We start from the raw sequence: 22,207 nt of genomic DNA, 5'->3' as shown, positions 1-22,207 counted from the left end.
GCTTTTCCTTTTTCAGCATTTCCTTCATAACCTCCTGAAATGGTTTGACTTCTGAAATTGGTGTCTCAGAGCCTGCAGATTCAGTGTCTGTAAGCTTCCATGTAACAACACTCTGTGTCACAAATTCTCCCTACGCATTAGTAAAGCAGTAATGCACCAAACCAAGGCTGCTTTCTCAAACTGACACTTGACAGGAAAGCTTCTTAATTTCTGGAATTCCCAAAGCTATTTTCAATTGTTTACAACTGTTTGTTTTAAATTTATTTTCTGTATAAAGACTGTATGTTGTTGCATGCCACCATCACTTGAGTATATTTTACACAATGAATAAGCTTAAAATGAAAGTAGTTTTTAGTCTAGCGGTGTGGAAAGTTAAGTTCTGGATTCTAAGCCCATGAACTTTACTTAAAAATAAGAGAATAAACATTTGGGAGTTTGCCTGGGCCCTGCAGTTGCTCGAGAGTCTTTCCTGCTTCCAGAGTTTTGTGTTAGGGGTCTTACTGTGTGCTTATCATTTGTTTATTCAGGAGGGTTTGTTTTTTTAACTCACATTGAATACATGCAAAATTTGAAAGTAAATCCTGGGAATACTGTTATGTATGTACTAATTTAGGGCTGTCTTTCATTTTTTGTGCTTAGAGTGTGAAATGATGCTAATGGCCCACATTTGGAATTAGTTGTTAGTTTTTGAGAGGGATGTTGGAATGCTGATTCCTGTCTGTTTGCCTTTCCTCCTTGCTTTCAGAGACTTACCTGATTGGCAGTTGGGACCTTCTGCTGTAGTGTTTTGTAAACTATAAAGCACAAGAATATTCTGGTATTGCACAGGAGTTTTTGATGTGCTAGGTTTTTATGGAGGGTACATTTATGCTGTCACTTCAGAGGTCACAATGTCACGGCTGCTCTGTTAAGCTGATGAATATGTAGCAGTGCCATACAAGCAATGTGGTCTTCTGAGGAGGCAAAGATAAAACAGACAGACTTCAGCATTCTAAACTAAGTTTGCTAGGCATTTCTGTATCTTCCTTTGTGGTGCCATTTCTAGATGATGATGGGTAATACTACTGCATTTTTTTTGTTAGTAGCAAGATAAGTGAGATCTTGTCTTCCTTGGAGGTAAAACATCTGTCATGACATATATCCATTAGTAGTGTACTTCTCAAGTCTTTGTAACACCCTAGCAGACAATCTCAGTGAGTACAGCAAGAATGCATTTCATCTGTCAGTTGTCTGCTGAAGGGAATGTCTCGGCCTCTCAGTATCCTATCTGACATGCGTAAGATTTAAGATTTCAAGTGTACCTTTCCATCTAGTCCTTTAGGGCTGGCAGAGCACTACTAGTTGGGTGTACATATACCAGTGAAAAGTTTCAGAGGTTAGGTGTCACTAGCTGTTAAAATTTGGCTTTTACTATACCAAATATCTTCTATGCCATCGTGATCATTCACTGACAAGTTGTTTTCAAGAATGCTGGTGCTTTTGGTTGGTTTGTTTCTTTTGGTTTTGTTGTTGTTATTTTATTTCCCCTCTGGATATCTGATACTGATTTGGTAAGTATTGAGATATTTGAATTCCCTACCATCTGAATATATATGTGTGTGTGTATAACATAAAAAAACAATCAAGTCACCTTCTGAGGTTTTGGAACGTGGGAGAAGGAGGAACAACCAAGACAATAATATGCATTTTATTATTTAGAAAAAAATTGGGTCAAAGTCTTCATGTAAAGCCAAGTTTGATGTTACACTGACGTGTAGTTTAAGTGTAGTCTGAATTGGCTCATTTTTCTCCGCAGATGAGATACGCTGCTACTTTGGCGAAACTATCGTTCTCTACTTCGGCTTCTTAGAGTACTTCACGTTCGCTTTGATTCCCATGGCTGTCATTGGGATTCCTTACTACGTGTTTGCCTGGGAAGACTATGACAAGTATGTGATGTTTGCTACGTTCAATCTGCTCTGGTCCACTGTGATACTGGAAGTTTGGAAGCGGATTTGTGCCGTCATGACATACCGCTGGGGGACACTGTTGATGAAACGACAGTTTGAAGAACCAAGACCAGGCTTCCATGGTGTGCTGGGTATCAACCCCATCACTGGGAGGGAGGAACCAGTGTACTCAAGTATTAAGAGACAGATACGGATTTATCTGGTGTCCTTACCGTTTGTGTGCCTTTGCCTCTACTTTTCACTGTACGTGATGATGATTTACTTTGACTTGGAACAGTGGGCTCTGGATTATCATGAAGAGAATCAGTCGAACTTCAGCAGCTTGATGCTGTTTGTGCCCAGTATCATATATGCTGTCGTGATTGAAATTATGAACCGTATCTATCGCTATGCTGCTGAATTCTTAACATCATGGGGTAAGAAAGATGTTTATCCTTCTTCCTTAAAGTTACAGTCCCAGATGTTTAGGATTTGTTTGTAGAATATGTTACTGTGAGTTCTTGTTCAATGGAATGCTACAGGAATTTAAGTAAATTTTTATTGGGGGGCAAAAGAGTTGGCTGTTTTGACTTCTTATATTTGAGCGTTCAGTTTTGTGTTGGTTTGGTGTAATTTGACCTGCCATCAAAAGGGGTAATCCTGCCTTCCTTCTCAGCCTTCCTCTGCCTTTGGTGCAGAAGTACCCTTTCCCTGATTTAGCTCTTTGGCTGTATCAGACATACTGCTGGCAAAAGTGGCGAGGTGAGAGCGTGAGGATGGGAGCTCAGTGGTGGATGGTAGGAGGGACTGTCCTGGCAGCTTGCATCCAACAGCCTGAATTTGCTGAATGCTTCTTAGTCTACTGATGTATCTGTGCAGAGGACAGAGGCGGTGAGATAATGGAAGAAGATCTAAAAACATCAACTAAATGCCATATGAGAGAGTTTGTGTATGTTGCATAGTTAACAAAGACAAAATATTTTCCTCTGGGCAGAAGAGGAGGAATGTTAGATTGTCTTGTTTTCCCTGTGTGAGTCTGACTTATTTAACAGATGGGCCTTATAAGAAAAGTGAAATGTTAGTTTCATTTTGAGTTTTAGCACTTTTACAGACACATGCAGTCAATTTCAGACAACATTAATAAATGAAGCTAATGGAAAGGCTAGGTGGTTTGTGTAGCTCAGGATGGCAAACGTTTACAGGACAGAATCCAGGTTATCAAGGCTGTAAACCCAGAAAATTAACCTAAGAAAGATTAAACAAGAGGGTGATTGATGCAGAAAACAGAATAAAAAGAGGTGTTGAAGAGGAAATTGGCTGTGCATGTCAAAATGACTTGCTCAGCAAATTAGCTTGACAGCAGTAATAGTAAAAGGAAGTAATTTCTTGATTTGTTTATGACTGTTCAAGAGTTTTATTTAAATAATGTCTTTAAAATTCATATCTAGGTTTCAACTGTTTTGTGTTTTAAACTATGCTGCAGGAAAAAGTCTTTATGCAAAATGCCAAGTTGTGTTGTTCAGGTAGACTAAAATACCTTCAACGGGTAACCCAAGATTTTTTTAATTCAGGGAGTTTTGTTTGTTTGTTTTAAGCTGATGTTTCATATTCAGCAGCAGCAGTATTTAGGTAATACACTACTCTGACAGCTTCTGTCTCTTCCAATAGTATCCAACATGCTTATGCTGGCATGCTGTGAATAGGATGAAGAGCTCATCTCACTGACCTAGCTCCCCTCCCACCACCTGGCATAGTTGCAGCTAAGATATAACGTAACTGGCAAGATGTAGGAAACAATCAGGGGCATTTTTAAGCACATCTCTTTGAACCATTTATCATGAGAACTGATCTTTCAGTGAATGCTAAACATAAAAACTGTGTTCAGTCCCATGAGTGAATCTTCCATGTGTTGGGCCTGACATCACGCTCTGTCGGAGTAGAATTCTACTGATCTGTCCTGGGCAAGGTCCAGTCTCCTTTCAGCCTTGTTGACACAGCTCATGCTAGTCAATAACTAGGTACATTTTATTAAGTGCCATGAATGATGGATGTTTTTTTTGTTTTCAAAAAGCTCCTGTGAGAAATAAAGATGTAAAGGAAAAACCTTTGCAGTAGAAAAAGCACTGGAGTTGAAGCCAAAAATACGTACATCAGTATTGTGCATGAGATTGGCTTTATGGGTTGAGGTACTTGTAGGGTATACATTCTTTTTGCCATAATGTGTTAAAAGAAATATTCCCCATACATTTTAGGTGGAGGAAAAATGTCTGTTTACGCTTCGTATAACAATGTCTAGTTTATTGTAGGTGCTTCTGCTGTGTACCGATTAATAATTTTATTGTTATTTCAGAAAATCACAGGCTGGAGTCTTCATACCAGAATCATCTAGTTCTGAAGGTTTTGGTGGTAAGTATGTTGTATAAGCAGCTTTGAAGATGATTTAAAAAGAGAATTTGTCATGTGATTTATTAGTACTTTCCTAGCATTGTCTTGCTGTCCTACAGCTTTGTTCAAGGCCAAAGACTAACACAAATACCAGATTAAACAGGATTTCTGTTGTGGCTGCAGTAACTGCTAGACTGTTTTGGATGCCTCTTCTTATAGTGGAGAGTTGTTTTTATTTGTGTTGATTTGTTCTTTCTTTAGGATTCTCTGTAGGTGAGTTTTTCTGTTAATTGTTGTGGCACCAACTTCAGCTGGGAACTTTCTTTTGCGTTTTGCAAGATTTTACAGTAAACATGTCTTTTAACGGAGTTCATGTATTAACTTCCACCTGGACTAAAATTCAGCCAGCTAGCCAGAGGAGGCTGGAGATGCACGGCCATCAGTCTGCTCCTGTGCAGTTTATAGTATATACTGATCTACTTACTTTTTTGTCTCTGAACAAGTAGCTTTTGTGTGTATGTATGTATGTTGCTCTTAGATGTGTATCCCGACACCACACTGATTTTAAGGAAGTATACTGTAAATCTTGAATTCCCATATAAGATGTTCAGTAAAAGCAGTTGTAGAGACTGGCTTACTTGTTTCCTGTTTGAGAAGTTCATTCATTTATGTTCCAGAGTTCTTTTCCTCCCTGCCCTTAAATCATCATACTTTTTAAATTCTTTTATTTAGTCTGCTTGTTAATCCTTCTGTAACTGGTAAAACAGTAGAGCTAAAATTTTTGCACATACCATTGCAGATTTGTCTCTGCCTTTTCTGAAAAAAAAAAAAAAAAAAAAAAAAGCACCCTCTCTTTTTCCCTGCAGGGAATTTAAGTCAAATGTAGCACACACATACTTGCCACTCCCTCCCATCCTCCCCAGTTTCATTACCTCTGAGTGGCTTTCTGCACTGATAGCAAGTAGGAAAAAAAAATTATCCCTCTCCAGAGCTTGATTATGATTTTCCAGGTACAATACTGTGATTGTTTCATTTTAGAAGTAGGGAAGATTTCTCTCAGTTGTAAAACCTCTTAAAGTGATTCAGCATAAAGCTCAACTAACACGTATTGAGGAACAGTTGTACATACTGAGAGATAGGTCATCCAGTGCATATTTCACAGAATCACAAGGTTGGAAAAGATCTTTAAGATCGAGTCCAGCCATTCCCATCCTGTGCTAAACCATATCCCTAAGTACCTGATCTACCCTTTTTTAAACACATCCAGGGAAGGTGACTCAGCCACCTCCCTGGGCAGCCTGTTCCAGGCCCTGACAACTCTTTCAGTGAAGAATTTTTTCCTAACATCTAACCTGAAGCTGCCCTGGCACAGCTTTGTGCCATTTCCCCTTGTCCTGTCTTCTGTCACCTGGCTGAAGAGACCATCACCCACCTCTCTACAACCTCCTTTCAGGTAGTTGTAGGTGGTGATGAGGTCTCCCCTCAGCCTCCTCTTCTCCAGGCTAAACATCCCCAGCTCCCTCAGCCGCTCCTCATAGGATTTTCCCTCCAGCCCCTTTACCAGCCTGGTTGCCCTTCTTTGGACTCGCTCAAGGACCTCAATGTCCTCCTTACGGTGAGGAGCCCAGAACTGGACACATTAAATACTTTCGATAAAGTATTTCTTTGGAAAAAAAAAAAGAAGAAATAGTTACCCTAAATTGACTACATCCCTTTTATTGCATTACCTGTGGGAAAACTGCCAAAAGATGAAAGTTAAGTAGAATGTGATGTGTTTTTAATGACCACATTCTTTGTATACCATGCTTTAGAAACGTGTTAAGCTTGTCAAATGAACATTTAAGTAGGGCCAATATTGAAAATGAGGTTTTCTGACCTAAGTTTTAAAAATTATAAAGACATTTTTAATAGACAGTTTACATCTGCGAGGAAGCTATTTAGTGAAAGTAACTGTTGAGTTAGATAATGTTCTGCATTTGAACTTTTACTTGAGTACTCATAACAAGTGTTTTTCATTGCAGTTCAACTTCTTAAATTGTTTTGCATCTCTCTTCTACATTGCCTTTGTGCTGTTTGATATGAAGCTTTTGAGGCAGGTGAGTTCCAGGAGCATCTTAAGAATGTTGATGAATCTGGAAAAAGTTTGATAAAGTACTTTGGGTTTTGTTTTTTGAAAATATATATGAAAGATATTAATTGTCAAGTTAGTATTTTTTTACAAACCCAACTTCCATATTTCAGTTCCTCTAGCACAGTCGCTGAATTATAACAGACTAATATTAAAGCAATGAGGAACTGTTTTCAAATAAATTGATTATTTCCCCCACACAGATGAGGTTGGAAAATTTTCATTTCCTCCTTCTTTCCCTTTATATTAGAAAACTGTTTTCTCTGTAGTCTTCTTTATGAAAGAATCCTGAGGATAGGAACGTGGTTTATGACCAAAATGAGGAGCTGAGAATAAATAAAAGCAAAAGTAATTCATAGTTGGCATTTGAAATCACCTCTCTGCTGTTAATGTATCTTGAACTAAAATGCATGAGAATTGAGTATAAGGAAAGTATTCTTGCTCTAAATATAATGAACAAAAGAACAAGAATTTCATCTTAAGAACTTTGTTCCTCTAAAGAGGCCTCTAGCAAAATACTTGGTGTATCTAAAAGATACATATACATAAAATGGCATTTCCTATACTTTATGGTAAAAAGGAAGGAGAAAAAAAAGTTTAGAATGTGTTAATTATTTAGCTCTGTTATGGTGGTGGTGTAGATTGAATGTGTATCTTTACCCTTTGGTGCTTGTCTCCAAGATACATCCAGATCCACAGAATATTTAGACATCCAAGTTTTATTTTGTCCTCTTCAGCACACAGCTGCTCTAGGTTCAATTCTTTGCTACACATTTAATGTGCTATTGCTAGTTTTGTTAGGCTGGCCTCCTTTTTGTCATAGTATAACAACTTACAGTATTACTAGAACACGCAAGATTGGAAATGATTGTAGGTTTATCTGAGATCTACTAACTTATTTATTTTTAATTGTAGAGTTTGGCCACTTTGCTGATAACTTCGCAGATCCTTAATCAGTTTGCAGAATCCTTGCTTCCTTACTGGCTCCAGAAGAGACAGAAGAAGAGGATGAAGAAACGCATGTATTCTCTGAAAACAGATTCGGACCTGTCATTAGTCGAACAAGTTGACTTGGAGAGAGAAATGAGCACCTATTCTGTATGTTTTACACTGTAAAAGAGTTAAAAGTTTTCTGGGCTGTAGTTGACAGAGACATCAGTTAGTGCAACCTAAAATATTCCTGGTTGTCTGGCTTAGCACCTTATTTCCAGCTTCATCAGTTTTGCTGATGGTGTTGTTTACACAGCTGTGTGGTGCACTGAAACTGATGCAGTGTGGGAGGCCAATTACACCAGCATGAAGGGATAGGAATGGTCAGCTGAATCTGGAGCTACCTAGCCTCACATCATTGGAAGAAACTATGTGTAATTTGCCCTTAAACTCCTACAGCAGTGTGGAGTTTAAGGGCATATTACACATAGGGAAGGGGAAGGCTGTTTCTGTTTTAAAGCTTGGTTTTGTATTGGTACTGGTTTAAACTTTGAATTAAATTATAGCTGGATAGAGTGAGTCTGAGTGGGGTCAGAAATAGTGAGGCAGAAGAGGCCAACTCTTGGAACCAGTGCTGCTGCTGGAAGCTCTTGCTTCCTGAAACTACAGCTTTGGCATTCGCTGTCTTCCTAGTTCCATTCCTGTCTGCCTCCTACCCAGAGCAATTTTCAATTGTACTTCGTGCAGTTCGTTGCTTGCAGTTCTACAGGAATTGACATTAGAGTGTATGTTAAAGCCTTACAGACTGGCTGACAACTTACTTCATCAGGTGCTGCAAGCAAAGTCATGAGAGGCTTAATACTGCATGATTAATACTTCAACAGAGAGAGAATTATATGTAGATAATGTACCCATTATGGAGAAGGTAGAGAATAGCAGTTTGAAGCTGGGTATCAATAGTGTATCAGATTCCTCTCTTCCTGCACAAAGTGTCGTGAAATGGGAGGAGGAAAAAGAAATGCTCATTTGCAATTGAAAACCTGTACAAACATTAATACTTGCATTCATCTGGGAAGGTTGGTACTTCCCACGTTTTATATGAGGAGAGAGAGATTTAGGAAACATGGCTATCTTACAATAGAGAACACAGAGGAAACCATCAAGTCAGTGTCCCTACGAACCGGTAAACCAGCAGAGTCCAGCACTCTGCCTGCAAATAGAACAGCACAGCTCCAGAAGCTGTGTGTGTGCATCAGGTGTTAATGTGCCCTACCAAAGAAGCTCTACTTATTAGATCTGAGCTGACTTCTGATTCTCTCCTGGCACGTACAAAGGCAGTGTGGTGTCTTTAAATCATATGGCCCAGTGCTTCTTGTGCCCAGCTGGATCAAATGTATCTGCACCTGTTGTACCCTTCTGCCCTCAATCATTTTTTCATGGGGAACCAACAGGTCAGTTGTAGAAGTGAAGTTCATTTCTAGCCTCAGTTTCAGTTCAAGGTGCTGTGTATTCAAGGACTTAATTTTATTTTCAGTCAGAAGATTTTCATGGTGCTGTGCTTGTGAATAAGTTATATTAGACCACTGATTTGTTTGCAAGTGGTGAGCTGTCAGGCAGGAGTATTTCTAAAATTGGATCTGTCACAAGGGGGAAGCATTTGACTATGTTTAGTAACTGAGGTTAGCAGGAACCTTGACAATTCTGCCGTTTGCTCTTTTGTTTCCCTTTCCTCACTTTTTAAGATTTAATTCTTTTTTTTTCCCTTTCACTTTTCAAATCTCAAGCCATTAAACTGGTTTAAGATGTAAAAACATTTTGCAATAATATTTTTTTTTCATTTTCTGCTTCTCTCCTCTATTTAATTTTCTCCATGAATTCCTATGTTGATTCTGTTTCCTTCTGTCATAGTTCATGTGCTGCTATTGTGGTTGACAGTGGCCCACTTTGAAATTTGACATCATATCAGACTCTTGTTTTCCTGCACAAAGTGTCATAAATTGAGCTTGAGAAAAATAAACACTCCTTTTCTTTTCATGCTCTGCTGTTATAAAGTCAGTAGGTACTGGGTAAGGAAGTGAAGAAGCAGTGGGAATACTGTGCAGTTACCAGAAGGAGGAGCACAAAGGGAAGCATCGCTCCCTGCCTGCTACAGTTTTCTGAGAAAGTGATAGCAGGGACAAATATGGGACTGTCACTCCAGTGTGTGATCCTGCATAAACTTTCATAAGGAAGACCTTACTAAAATTCAGAGTTTATACAAAACATTTCTTTGGAAAATTCTCAATGTTTTTAAAAGTTAGATAACTCCTCATGGTCTGGCCTGCAGATTAGTCAGACTCAGCTATACTACAAAATATTCAGCTCAGGTGAAGAATGCAGCTAAAGCACCTGATGTTGATTTCTGAGCTTGCAGGTTTTTACTACCCCTCTCTACTAGAAGAAAAAAACCCAAGCACTAGGTGCTGGAGAGGGCAGTTGGCTTAACACCTGTAATCAGCAAAAAAAATTGGAGAACCATGTGTCTGTTGCATGGAGACAAAACCAATTTTATGTGGTTTCTGTAATAATCTCAGTTACTGTCAGATCTTTATTATTTTATCTGTGGGAGAGAGGACAATATGTGGGTCTGAATGAATACAGGATAACTAGATTACAGTTTTAAGTTTTTCATGGTATTTCACAATCCTTTGTTCAGTGAACACTTCAGAAATGGTTGGCTTAATTCTTCACTTTTATTAATTGCTGCTGTCATAAAAAACTACTATGGAAAGCTAAAATGCAAATATTTCATAACCTACCTGTGAATACTTAAAGGACATTTAAGTACTTCTATTCTTGGTTTAAATCTCAGGTGAGAGGTGTGTTTGGATTTGCCAAAATAGCGATTTTTATTTCACTATTTTTTCCTATCAGATGTCAGTGCTGCACTGTGTCATTTCAGCCTTCAAGTGGGCTGCTAGTTCTGATTTGTCTGTTTTGAAACAAACAATCAGAAATACCACAAAAGAGTTGCCTATCTGCCAACTTACCTTTCTGGTTAGGTCTTTCATGGACGGTCTGAAACACTAGGACTTTTCTTGTCACGTTGCTCTGAGAAGAATGTTCTGCCAGTTTAACTGCTGTTTTCCTGTCTCCTTGTTCCTTCTGTAACTGTTTCACTGGGATAGTCAGGAACTTGAATGGGATGAACATGTTTATACAATTATTTCATGCAATAAGGATAAGAAGCGTGTCTGTTGCAGAAAATGCATCAGGCGAAAGGAAAACCCTTGGCTGCATCTTAGTAAGACATTTTCATTAATTGAATCATTCCAAATTTGACTAGGATGAGTGGTGGTAGTTGTCTTCTATCACCTGTTATTCCCAAATGGGTGTTTTGGGATGAGGAAGCATGTTTACAAGTGTATTATTAATACTTTGTCTCTTTTTGTGGGTTAAATTTGTTTGTATTTTTGCTCTTTCAGGGTACTTTTGATGATTACCTGGAGTTGTTCTTGCAGTTTGGCTATGTGAGTCTCTTCTCATGTGTTTATCCACTGGCAGCTGTCTTTGCAGTATTAAACAACATCACAGAGATATATTCTGATGCCTTGAAGATGTGTAGGGTTTACAAGCGTCCATTTGCAGAACCCACAGCAAATATTGGTGTTTGGCAGGTAATTTTGTGTCTTTCTGTTTGTTTGTTTTGAAAGAGGTTTCAACAAATGTACTTAAGCTATGTTCTTGACCCAGGAGCTATTTTGAAGTTTAGTAGGTGTTTTGTTCTGTTCAGTGCCTTAAGATAGTATTCATCCATCTGTATATTCAGGTGATTTTTCAGTAGAGTTTTTGACCATGTGTCTTTCAGTTGTGCTTGAAACAAAGCCAAATCCTTGGATTAGTCCTTGTATGTGTATGTATTGTACTCCTGTTGGAACTGCTGCAAAGCAAAGCTACCAGATACTGCTCAGTACTCTTTATTTCAGATGTTACCATTTCTGAAATATGTGGGCTGTAATTGCAGAAGTGTGGACCTCAGGAAGGGTTTCAACAAAAAAAATGAGGAATTCTAGGTAAATACTTGGATTCCTCAGCCATGCTTGGCTGTGTGGCCTTGTGATTACTGGCACTCAAGCAGACTAATTTAAAAATAACCCAAATCTGTGAGCAGAAGCCAGACCTTTCTGCACAGCCTGAACACTGTAGACTATCTAAACAATGTTATGGTAGTGGTACTGGGGTAAGGATGTTCTGTCCTCAGTTGTTCACCCGTGCAATCAGGCTTGCACCAGCTAGTTTGGACCCTGCTGAGTATGCGGAGTCCATGAACTGATTCTGACTAAAAATAGCCTTGTAAAGCTCCTCCAAAACCAGAGGTTTCTCTGAAAAGATAACTGTGAAGTCACATCTCCAGGGACATTAGCATTCTGTAATAGCAGTGGCCTGATAAGGAGTGTGAAGTAGGTTGGAGGAAATTTCCAGGGGCTGATCCATATTCGAGTTTTATTTAGCATCTTTTCTAATGATACATAATGGAGACAAAGGGCACAATAAGCTAGTGGATTATTTAATTTGTAGGTGTTGTAAATGTTGGTACCAAATGAAGTGAGTGGGAGGTGGGAGATGAAATTGGGAAACATCAAGTGGAGCATACTGTAAAAACATGCAAGCTAAGTATTCTGAGCAATGCTCATTAGGCACGTCCGTAGGTATTAATGAAGTGGGTTTACAAGAGAGGTCTTTTAACAGGTCATTAAAATGTGTAAATTATAATGTGATTACATTTTAACATTTGATGCGCTTTCTCAGTCCAGACCTGTGCTTACAAAGCTGCATTGACCAGCTGTGTGACCATCAGTCAGGCTGTGGTCCTAAGTCCTGAGTGTAGCTGCAGGTTTATGAATAGCATTTGGTTCTGCTAGAATAGTTTGTTTCAACCTAGGAAGCAGGCTGAGAACCCGTAACACCAGTGGTACAGTGATGTTGGGGTTTTTTTTAGTAGTGTAGGTTTTTAACTAATAGTAGAAATGCATTTGCTTTGTGAATTAAAAATGATGACTTAAAATCTAGTTGTTTCATGTGGGAAGTTAGAGCATTGGCTGAGTACTGGAAGGAACTATTTTATCAGGCGAGCTGAGTCACCAACTTGTCAAGAAAGTTACTTCTGCTAATTCATTGTGACAGTTGCAACTATTCAGTGTCAGTCTTTCTCATTCCAGAGAGAACCTTGGAATAAGTAACCGTTATGTTGCGAAGGCAATTGTCATGCTGTAGTAAAATTTCCAGGTATTTTGTGGGAGCTCTGCAGGCAGCAGCCTCTTAGACTTGTGCAATTGCATGTGTTTAAGTATGTTTAAATTCCTTCCACAAATTTCAGCTCATATAACTGGCTGTGATTTAAGAAAGGCATTCTGAACCATCCTTACATTTTTTTATTACTTAACATATGGACAAATCCTCCAAACCCAGAGTGTTGGGACGGTTAGCTAGTTTTAAGAGTTTTGCATTTTTTTCCTTTATCCTGAAAGAAATTTGCATTTGGGAGTACAACTGCAGATGAGTGCATAATCTTTTACGTGTTCACATTATGAGTCATGAAGATACCAGGGATAAGGCTGCTTTCCTGTCCACTTTTTTCCTTCAGGATTCTTCCAAGTTCTTCAGGAGGTAATCTGACCTTACATGCATCTAGGATGCTAGTGATCTGAAAATAACTTTTTAAGGTCTTTACAGCACTATGTAATTGTGGAAGAATAGTGTTTAACTTTTTTCACGGGGAAACACACGTAGGGAAATCAAATGAGAGAAAAATTCAGGGTTGTCAGATGGTCATTGTGGTATTGCAGATCTTGTGGTCTTGTGTTTGCCTGTTCTTAAAGCTGATCAAGTCTGGACTGCTTGCCAAACAAGTCCTTCAAAAGATGAAGAAAAATAAAAAGTGAATATAATGGGTCTTCTGAAGATTTAATGGAGAGATCTGTTGTCCAGACCAATTTGGGGACTGATAAATTAGAAATAACGGTCATAACTATAAATATTACTTGTGTTTTGTTTTCAGTTGGCTTTTGAAACTATGAGTGTAATATCAGTAGTCACTAACTGCATACTGATTGGAATGTCTCCACAAGTGAATGCCCTTTTTCCAGACTCAAAAATGGACCTCGTTCTGACTGTGGCACTGGTAGAGGTAAGTTTCCCTTCAAGCAGCATGTGTGTTTGTGTAGCAAATAACATAAACAATAGTGGAAATAATACCAGGAAGCAGATATTTTTTCCCCTCTGTATATTAGAAGGAAATGAAGATTTCCCTGTTGAAGAAGTGCTTCAAAATCTTGCTTTTTTTTTTTTCTTTTTTCCTCTGTTTTCATATACCGTGAATGTTGTTACAGTACTTTTTCCAGACATTTGCAAGATACTGTGTATTTATTGCTTCATGTAGTTCAAGAATGTAATAGTACTATTTCAAGAAGCAAAATTACTGTGTTTGTTTTTTTTTTAAATGAAGTGGATGTTTCTCTACTTGGTTTGTGACCCCAGCATGTTTTACACAGACCTATGTCTATGGATATTTCCTTTAAACCTTAACTGAAGCAAGTATGTCTGAAGACTATAAATACTAGTGATTGTAATACCTATTCTGTGTTTCATCTTTTCCTAATTCTGTGTAGTAAACACTTGAGTGTCACTCCTTTTTAGGACTTGAAGGATGAGTACAGGCATCTTATTTAATAGCTGAGGACTGTGCCCTGACATATCTTTCTTTTCCAGCTTTCTTGTATTGCATTGCCTTGTCTTTCAACATTATGCTATTTTGACTCCTAGGAATTGGATTACTTTTCTTGTGGCAAAAAGTCTGGGTTGTCTGTGCATGGTTGTTAAATTGCATTACCTTACAGAGGTGCAGCAGGAGCACATACTTGGTTGTTTTTACGTGTGTTACGGGTTATGCAGTGAATTACGAGCTTGCTTTAAGTTTTATTTTCCAAGCCTCAAGGTTTGCAGAGTGTCAGCTGGTTTGCTGAAGTTTGAGTTTACAGACAGCCCAAGGTGTTCTTCTTCTATTATGCGTGTGTGAACATTTGAGTTAACTCCAGAGAGGTATTTTAGTATGAAACTAATTTGGCAATTTCAATGTAATGCTGTAGTTCATTACTAGATAATGTATTCAGAGATACCATATTATGGAAACTGTGTAGTTAAATGTAAGCAGTATGGATTTATGGCAGGTGAAACATATGGGGCTGGGTTTGCCTTTGCTTCCTGGGTATTTATTCCCATCTTTTCTGTTTTAATGTGAAGCTGGCTGTGAGATGTCTAGACAAGCCTCTGTTTCTTGTTTAGCCATGGGAGAATACCCATATTTTTCTTTCTAAATCTAAATTCTGCCTACATGCAATCCTTTAGGTCGTAGGAATTGCGGCCTGGTAGTCAGGTAGTTCTTGAAATTCCTTTTTAGCAGTGTATCTCAGATTCTTAGGTATAGAAAGAAAGTAAAGGGAAGGAAGTGTGAAGAGAAAAGGTAAATTAGTAATGAGGGGAGGAAGGCCAAAAATCTTGTCTTATAACAAGAAGCAACTTTGATGAAGACCAATGATCTATAATTAACTACATCGTGTGAAGGGACTGATGGAGGCTAATGCTGGATGAGCCAGAGGAAAGGCACCCATTTGGTTAAAGAACAGTCAGATTTTCTCTTACAATTCTTAGTTTAAAAAACCCCAAATGACCCATAATGTACTTGTCAGAAAAGGTATATTTGAAAAATAGTTTTAGTCACAAGCATCCAGTATGCTTGATAGTTTTAAGAATACTGGTTTGACCTTTTTTCTGGGGGGTGGGGAGGCGGTGTTGTTTTTATGTTACAAACAATCTGTTGTCTGAGGAAATGCAAAGACACAAAGCCAACATACAAGTCTTAGAGTACTTTCCTGCAGCATAACAAGCCATGGGATTTTTGGAATGCTGTTGTCTGTAAGCAATGTGAAATGTAAAACTTTTTCAGTCTTCTGAGGAACGGTCTTTCTATACATTTTAAAAGATATTAAACAATTTAATGAGTGTAGGCTTGGGTTTTTTGGTTATTTTTCTCAGAATATCTCAGGTTGTGTGATCTTGCAAAAAGTTTTTAACAGAAGTTATGAAGTTTCTATTGTTCAAGAGTTCTCTGAAGTGAAACACATAGGTAAATTTTATTTCAAAAACTATAAGAAAATGAGCGCAGCAGACATTTTTCACTGTTGTTGAAGACAGTTTCCATTGTGTTGACATATTCTCAGTTACAGAAATGAGTTTTTTTAATCAGTAGTTAAGTTGTATGTATTTCAGGTTAAAACACCGATTACAAAAAGGTAGAAAGAAGGGAGGATTACTAGAGTCCGTGGGACTGAGAGCAGCAGTGCTATGGATTTCTGGCAGTTTAAATAGATGGGGCTCTTTCTGCCTTTGCTTCATGAGTATTTATTCCCATTTTATCTGTTACACTGGCACTTTCTTTGTTTTCTTGGGCGTGGTGAATCAGATTAGGGAATTGATCTGGGAGAAGCTGACTTTGACCCATTGCACTGGTGAAAGGAAGCAGGGCAGAAGGAACTGTGTGTGGAAGACACGCAGCAGTGCTGTAGGTTTGTGCTCGATTAAATTGGAGGGGTTTCTGCAGCACCAAGTCTTTCTCCTGCTAGTACAGCTTCATCTACAGGAAGATGCCTAAACTAGGAGAGGAGCACAGAACTCCTGTGTTGGCAGAATTCCTAAGCACCTTTACTGTATTTATTAATATGGAGATGAGAATCTTATGGTGTGTTTATGCAATGTTGCTAACATCAGGTGGTGTGAAAATGCTAGGCAACACAAGAGGTTTCTTTTAGTAGGCTACGTGTGCTTTCATGTGCTCAATTGATGGTGTAACCTACTTGAATCATAGCTGTCCTTAAATATTTTTATCAGGTTTAAGTAATTGAGACTCTAGTTGAATATATATCTAATGTAAACAGAAAAAGCACTGTTCTTACCAGAGCCAAGCACAGGCATTAGCAATATCCTGATTTTTATTTTTTCTCCAAAAATGCGAGTGCTTTATAAAAGTAATACTGATACTCTTCAAACAGAAATATGCTTATGTGGTCACATTTGGTGTCACTCCATACAGGCAATAATGAGGAACTGTGTGTGGTATTCCTGCCAGATTTCTGTACCCAGCCCTTACAGATTTATGCAAAATAACTTTTTTTTATTTTCATTAACAACACTAACTCTACTGCTGTCTACGCTTTTGGTGGGAATACATATTATGTCACAAAATAATTGCTAATTTAATAGAATAATACATTAAGCATTTCATAATAATGGTAAGCATTAGAATAATAAAATGTAATAATATTTTTGAAGTATTAAAACCAGTGGTTTTGGGTTTTTGAGCAGTTGACCTATTTGCATCAATCCAACATCTGCTTCCATGGCAACATGATTTGAACCACGAGCAGAATCATGAAGCTCCTGGTTTTTTACTTATGGGTGGATGCTACCTGAGTGCAGCAAGAACAGTTTTCAGACAAAGTAGGTTAATGTCCTTAAAGCAGGAAGCCTTTTTTAAGCATAGTTTTAAAATAGTTATATCCACACTGTGTTTAGTTCTTGAGGCTCTGCCATAGACACAACTTCTGGTATAAGCCACGGGTGCAAAGCAGGACATTCCTAGCAAGTTTCTGTGCTTGTGTGAAACTGTTCCTATCACCTCTGACCTCTTACACTGATTTGAATGAAATGAGCAAGCGACTCTGACTAGTTGGGGGAGATGGTTAAAACAAAGTGTAATCTTAACTCTGCAGTGCTTTCTGTCAGCAATTCTGAAAGAAAAATGAGAGAGTTTTGTTCCTGGTGACTATTTCTTTTTAATATAGTCTCTCATTAATTTGAAGAATGGTAGTTAAATAATTTTCAGGACTGCTCTGAAAGCTGAGTCCAAGAAATCAGTTATGTAGAAGTTTTAGAAGTGATTTGTATTCTTTTTTATAAGCAGGAGACGAATAGGAGTGTTCTGAAGCAGTAGCTGTAAAGTACAGCTTAACATGAATGAATCCTCATCTCCAAAAGTAACTTATTGTCTATCCACCACTCGGCTGTAGTGAACTAATGGGAAGCTTTTATGCAGAGATGCACTTAGCCTGGATGTTTTACGTCACACAGAAGCATTTGGGGATTAGCTTTGAAATACTAAGAAGGTCCCTCTTGATAGCTGCAGTATAAAATCTGACCTTACAATCTACAAATACGATTTTGGGAAGAATGTAATCAGCTCTGGTATAGATGAAAATGAGGGACTTAGAGTAAGGGCAGAACTAGCTTAATAAACAGTTGGGCAGTGTGGATCTGAGTCCTCATAGGCATTTAAAATAGATCTTCATGAGCTTCATATATATATATTTGTAGAAAGCGAAAAAAAAAGGTCTTCTGTAAGAAGTATGGATTGAAATAATGGAAGTAAGCTTTTCTTAAGCTTTGGTTTTTAGGGATGAGGAGGAGCTGACAGTGCATTTATTGGAGGCTGGAAAGTGGAAATCATAGCTTGTTATTAAGGCTGAGAAGTTAGTGGTGTTATATTGAAAATCAATAGCTGATACAAAACCAAAGTGATTGAGAGTTGCCTGGTACATCTGCTTTTCTCAGTGTTCTGTTTTTATTAAGTGTATTTCTTCATCAAAGGCTGCCTGATGTACAGTAGGAGTTCTTTGAGCTGCTTCTGAGCACTCTTCATGTAATGGCCCTGACTCTCAGTCAGCTTAGCAGTAAAATTGACAGTTGTTTCTAATGTGCCAAAGAAACTGGGAATCATTATCTGTGAATCATTATCTAGGGATCATTATTGGAAGTGATTAAATACTGCATTGGAAATCTTTTGAATCCAATTCCTGAGCAAAACTAATTTTAGGTGGCTTGTTACATTGAAATTGGAAGTATTTCCCCTTAATTTCCTTTAGAAAAAAAATCTTAAATGTTTTCAGTGGATTTTGGTGCTATCTGGGTTTTTTTCCTGATAAAGCTTGGGGGGTGTGTGTGTGTGGTATTTTTACTTATAAAGAAACAGTATTCCTTGGCATATTTCTTAGCAGCGACGTACATGACTAGGGTTGTCAGGGTGGAGCTGAAGCCTGGTTCTGTGTGGTACACTGATCTTGTGTGGAACAAACAGCTTGATTTGTATGGAATTCATGAGGAATTAGAGATACAGCAAATATGTAAAATACTCTTAATGTCCTGGCAAACTTTACATAGTACAGTAGTAGACCTAAGGAGAAAAATGGGCTGCATCAGCTTTTACATGTGTATAAAAATCCATTGACACTAACTGTGTTATAACAGTGCAAAGTTCAAGCAAAACAGTTGAGCATAAAGCAATATTTTCTTGAATTATTTCTGTGGTTATGACAGGCACTACTTTAAAATACAGTAGCTACAGAGTTTCACATGCTGAATCATTGAATAGTTTCAGTTGGAAAGGACTCTGGAGGTTATTTCGTCCAACCTTCTGCTGAAAGAAGGACCCTAGATTAGTTTATCCAGGGCCTTGTTAAGTTTAAGATAAGACTTGAATAATTCCAGTGAGGGGAAGTCCACCACTTCTCTGGGCAACCTTTTCCATTGTTTAGTTGTTCTTGTGGCAAAGGATTGTTTGGGGCTTTTTTCTTATGGCAAGACAAAATTTCCCTAAAGTAACTTGTGGCCCATGGCTGCTTCTCCTTTCATTGTGCATCCTTGGCAAGAGGGCAACTTCAGTTATGTCTAAACCTGCCCATTAGGCATTGGAAGACCATGACTAGATCCTCCCCACCGTCCTGAGCCCTCTCTTTTCTGGGTGGAGAAAACCCAGTTCTTTTAACCTTTCTTCATCTGTCAGGTTCTTCAACCCTGTAATCTCGGTGGCCCTCAAATAGGCCTCCTCCAGGTTGTCAGCGTCTGTGCTATCCAAGTTGCCAGTGCCATTTTACCACAAGGAGGGCTTCTCATGTGGGGTTGTCTCCTTAGGTCTTCCTGCCAGTTGCAATGTATATTCTTTTTTTGTCCTCAAATCTATTTGTGCTTTAATCAGAGAAAATTATTGTGATTTACTGCTGAAATTTAATGTGGGGTTTAAATTTCTGTCTTATAGTTTGATTTGACTTAAAGAAGTTATATGTATAGGAAAAATGTACTTGATTATTTAGCTATAATGAGTAAATATTAAATGGAAAGTTATACATAACACTTTTTCTAAAGTGTTTCATGGGAAGTTACAAACCTTACTGACAGCTTTACAATTCTTTTTGGAGGAAACAGTTATCAAGCTTTACTCATCGGGTATCTTATTTTAGTAAAACATAACTTAGCCAAGACCCATCTGTGCTTTGCACTTGTGATAAAAATAAGAAAATACAGATAGAGAAATGGGAAAATGCACTTTATGTAAATTGTGCAATTATTTGGTTCATTGATATATAATTCTGCAGCATTACTAATTCTGAGTGTTTAAAAAGGTTTAATCCAAGCTGTTGGTGATTTCAATTAATATTGTTTCTGTTGAAGAATACCTCAGCTGCAAACATGTACATAAGATGTATATACCTACATATAAAAAAAAAGTCACATCTAGAAGTCCTCCTCTAAAAATCTTTCATCTATGTTTTCATTTTTAATATCGTACAAAATCATAATTTTGATTTTTATCTTCTAGGATAGACAGCTAAACCCCTGTAATTCAGTTTATTCCTAGAATTGCAATTGTGAGCCATAAAAAGTTTCATATTTTACTTCCAAGCTGAAACCCTGGAAAAAATTAACAGAAGTTGCTGAACAGTGTTGGCATAACACTTAATGGAAGTTTCTAAAGGTTACTGTAGTATAACGGCTTAACAAGGTTTATTGATTCTTTAGTTTACTGTTTGACAACACTTTACAAATAAAAATGACCTCAATTCTGTGCATTTTATACACACCACTTTGCAAAAGATGCTTGAAACTGTAGGTTTAGTTTGAATATAAAGTTATTAAATACTTTTCTTCTGAGTGTCTGGGGAACAGGTTGTTCTCAGGGATTGGGTTTTTTTCTTGACCTCAGAGTTTTAACCACTCAGATGGGAGGAGAATTTATGGATTTGTCTGTCTAAAATTTTATAAAATGCTTGCTGCTGAACCAGACTCCTGGGACCAAGGTAATAAGGTAAAAAAAATTAAAATTTTGCTAGTTGTACATTAATACAGACTCTGGTTATTTCCAGAATCAAGATTTATCACAGATAATCTTATTGCTATCTACTGATTCTTCAGAAATACTAATTCTGATTTAGTGTAGATTTTTGGTCAGTCTGACTAGTAAAGATTAATGGCAAAAGCTTGTCAGAGAAAACAAACATTAAAAAATGCAAAGATTTAAGTGAGTTTGTGTTTGCTGGTTGTATTCTGTATCCTCCTGCTATCATAGAAATGAAAATGCTTGTTAACATCTACCTTACAGTCCAATGGCTTTTTGAAGGTCTCAGAATTTAAAATTGTATTTGTGCATTCTCCTGATTGTTAGTAATTTCATTTGTTCCTCCTAACACTCTGTTCTCTCAAAGCACTTTTTAAGATTCTGAATTTGCTACGTGGGGAGCAGAAAAATAATGACAGATTAATAAACTGTGCTGTTCAAACCATGTACAAGCTCTGAAATGTTTTAAACATTTGAGTATGTGTAGCGATGAGTAGGACACCAAGAAACCACTGTGTGGCATCAGGTTTTTTCCACCCTGATAAGGGAGATGTGTTGAGATGTTTTACGGTCGTGTGGCACAACTGGAGCATTGTGTTTTGACAGTAATTTTAATTCCTCAGTTTAGGGTGACACAATTCAGAATGTCATTTTTATATTTAAATGAATACATCTTGGTTGTAAAGGTTGGTGTATGAAATACAGGTTTAATGTTTAATTTATTTTTTGAAGTGTATTTTTTTGATCAAATTGAACTCTTATGTACAAAGGAAGGGCTGAGCTGGGTCAGCTTGTGGGTCTGTCGAGGCCAGCAGAGGCCAAGGGGAGAGTGTGTTAGTACAGCCAGCTGGGCAGTCGTGCTTCCTCAGAATTCATTCCCAGGATCTGGTGATTTGCAGTGCAAACCTTTTTAAGGATGTGTCTCGTTACCGACAATGAGTTGGCCAGAGCTGCTCATGGAAGCAACCAGTCTTTCTGTACAGTGGCATGTCCACTATTTCAGAAGAAGTTGGATTATTTTAGAGTAAAAAGTTAATTAAGCACCTAACTTTAATATACTCTCAGCTTAGTAATCATGTGTTTGTTCTACCCTCGGTTTTTCCACCTTTCCCCTGCTCTTTATTCAGTTGTGTGTTCTGTGTGAGGAGGAATTTTCATTGATCCCATCTGAATTGCATACTGCCAGTACGGGTGTGAAATCAGCGGCACGACTGATTTCAAGACTTCTCACCAGGAAAGAAAACCTGGAAGGTGGCTTACTGGAACACCAGGAATACTCTCCTCTTGCTGTCTGGTGGTAGGAACAGGGAACAAAGGTACCTGGTTAGCTGAAAGACCTGAGCTTTCAAGCGGGATCACATCTGTGCTTTAACTCACATTGGAGTCTCTTCAGTAAGAAGTAGAAATGGGTGTGGCTTTTGATGGTCTGAGCAGTCTCTTCCAAGACAGTTCTATGATTCTGGGATTGTGTCATTCCTCATGAATTTAATATTATCTGGTAGATGCTGCTGTGTTTTTAAACCATGCATACTCTAGGAAGGTTGGCTGGGGGAGTTTCCTTAGGAATTCTTCCTGGAAGACAGCATATTCCTTACCTATGCTAATAAGTGCTTCAGGAGTGTCAACCTGGAAAAACAC

General features: G+C 38.0%; 1 protein-coding gene across 1 annotated transcript in view; it reads left to right on the top strand.

Moving 5' to 3' along the window:
- Positions 1–22,207, top strand: part of ANO10 (anoctamin 10) — a gene marked incomplete at its 5' end in the record, with an annotated part of 116,094 nt that overhangs the window by 5,689 nt on the left and 88,198 nt on the right. The window contains 6 exons of the mRNA XM_084260841.1: positions 1,796–2,365; positions 4,279–4,334; positions 6,335–6,409; positions 7,357–7,539; positions 10,836–11,027; positions 13,409–13,537. Coding sequence (XP_084116967.1) covers positions 1,796–2,365; positions 4,279–4,334; positions 6,335–6,409; positions 7,357–7,539; positions 10,836–11,027; positions 13,409–13,537 — 1,205 coding nt within the window. The remainder of the gene's footprint in view (positions 1–1,795; positions 2,366–4,278; positions 4,335–6,334; positions 6,410–7,356; positions 7,540–10,835; positions 11,028–13,408; positions 13,538–22,207) is intronic.

Source organism: Gallinula chloropus (assembly GCF_964237585.1).
Source record: "Gallinula chloropus genome assembly, chromosome: 2".
Taxonomy (NCBI): domain Eukaryota; kingdom Metazoa; phylum Chordata; class Aves; order Gruiformes; family Rallidae; genus Gallinula; species Gallinula chloropus.
This window is presented reverse-complemented; position numbering and strand designations above follow the sequence as displayed.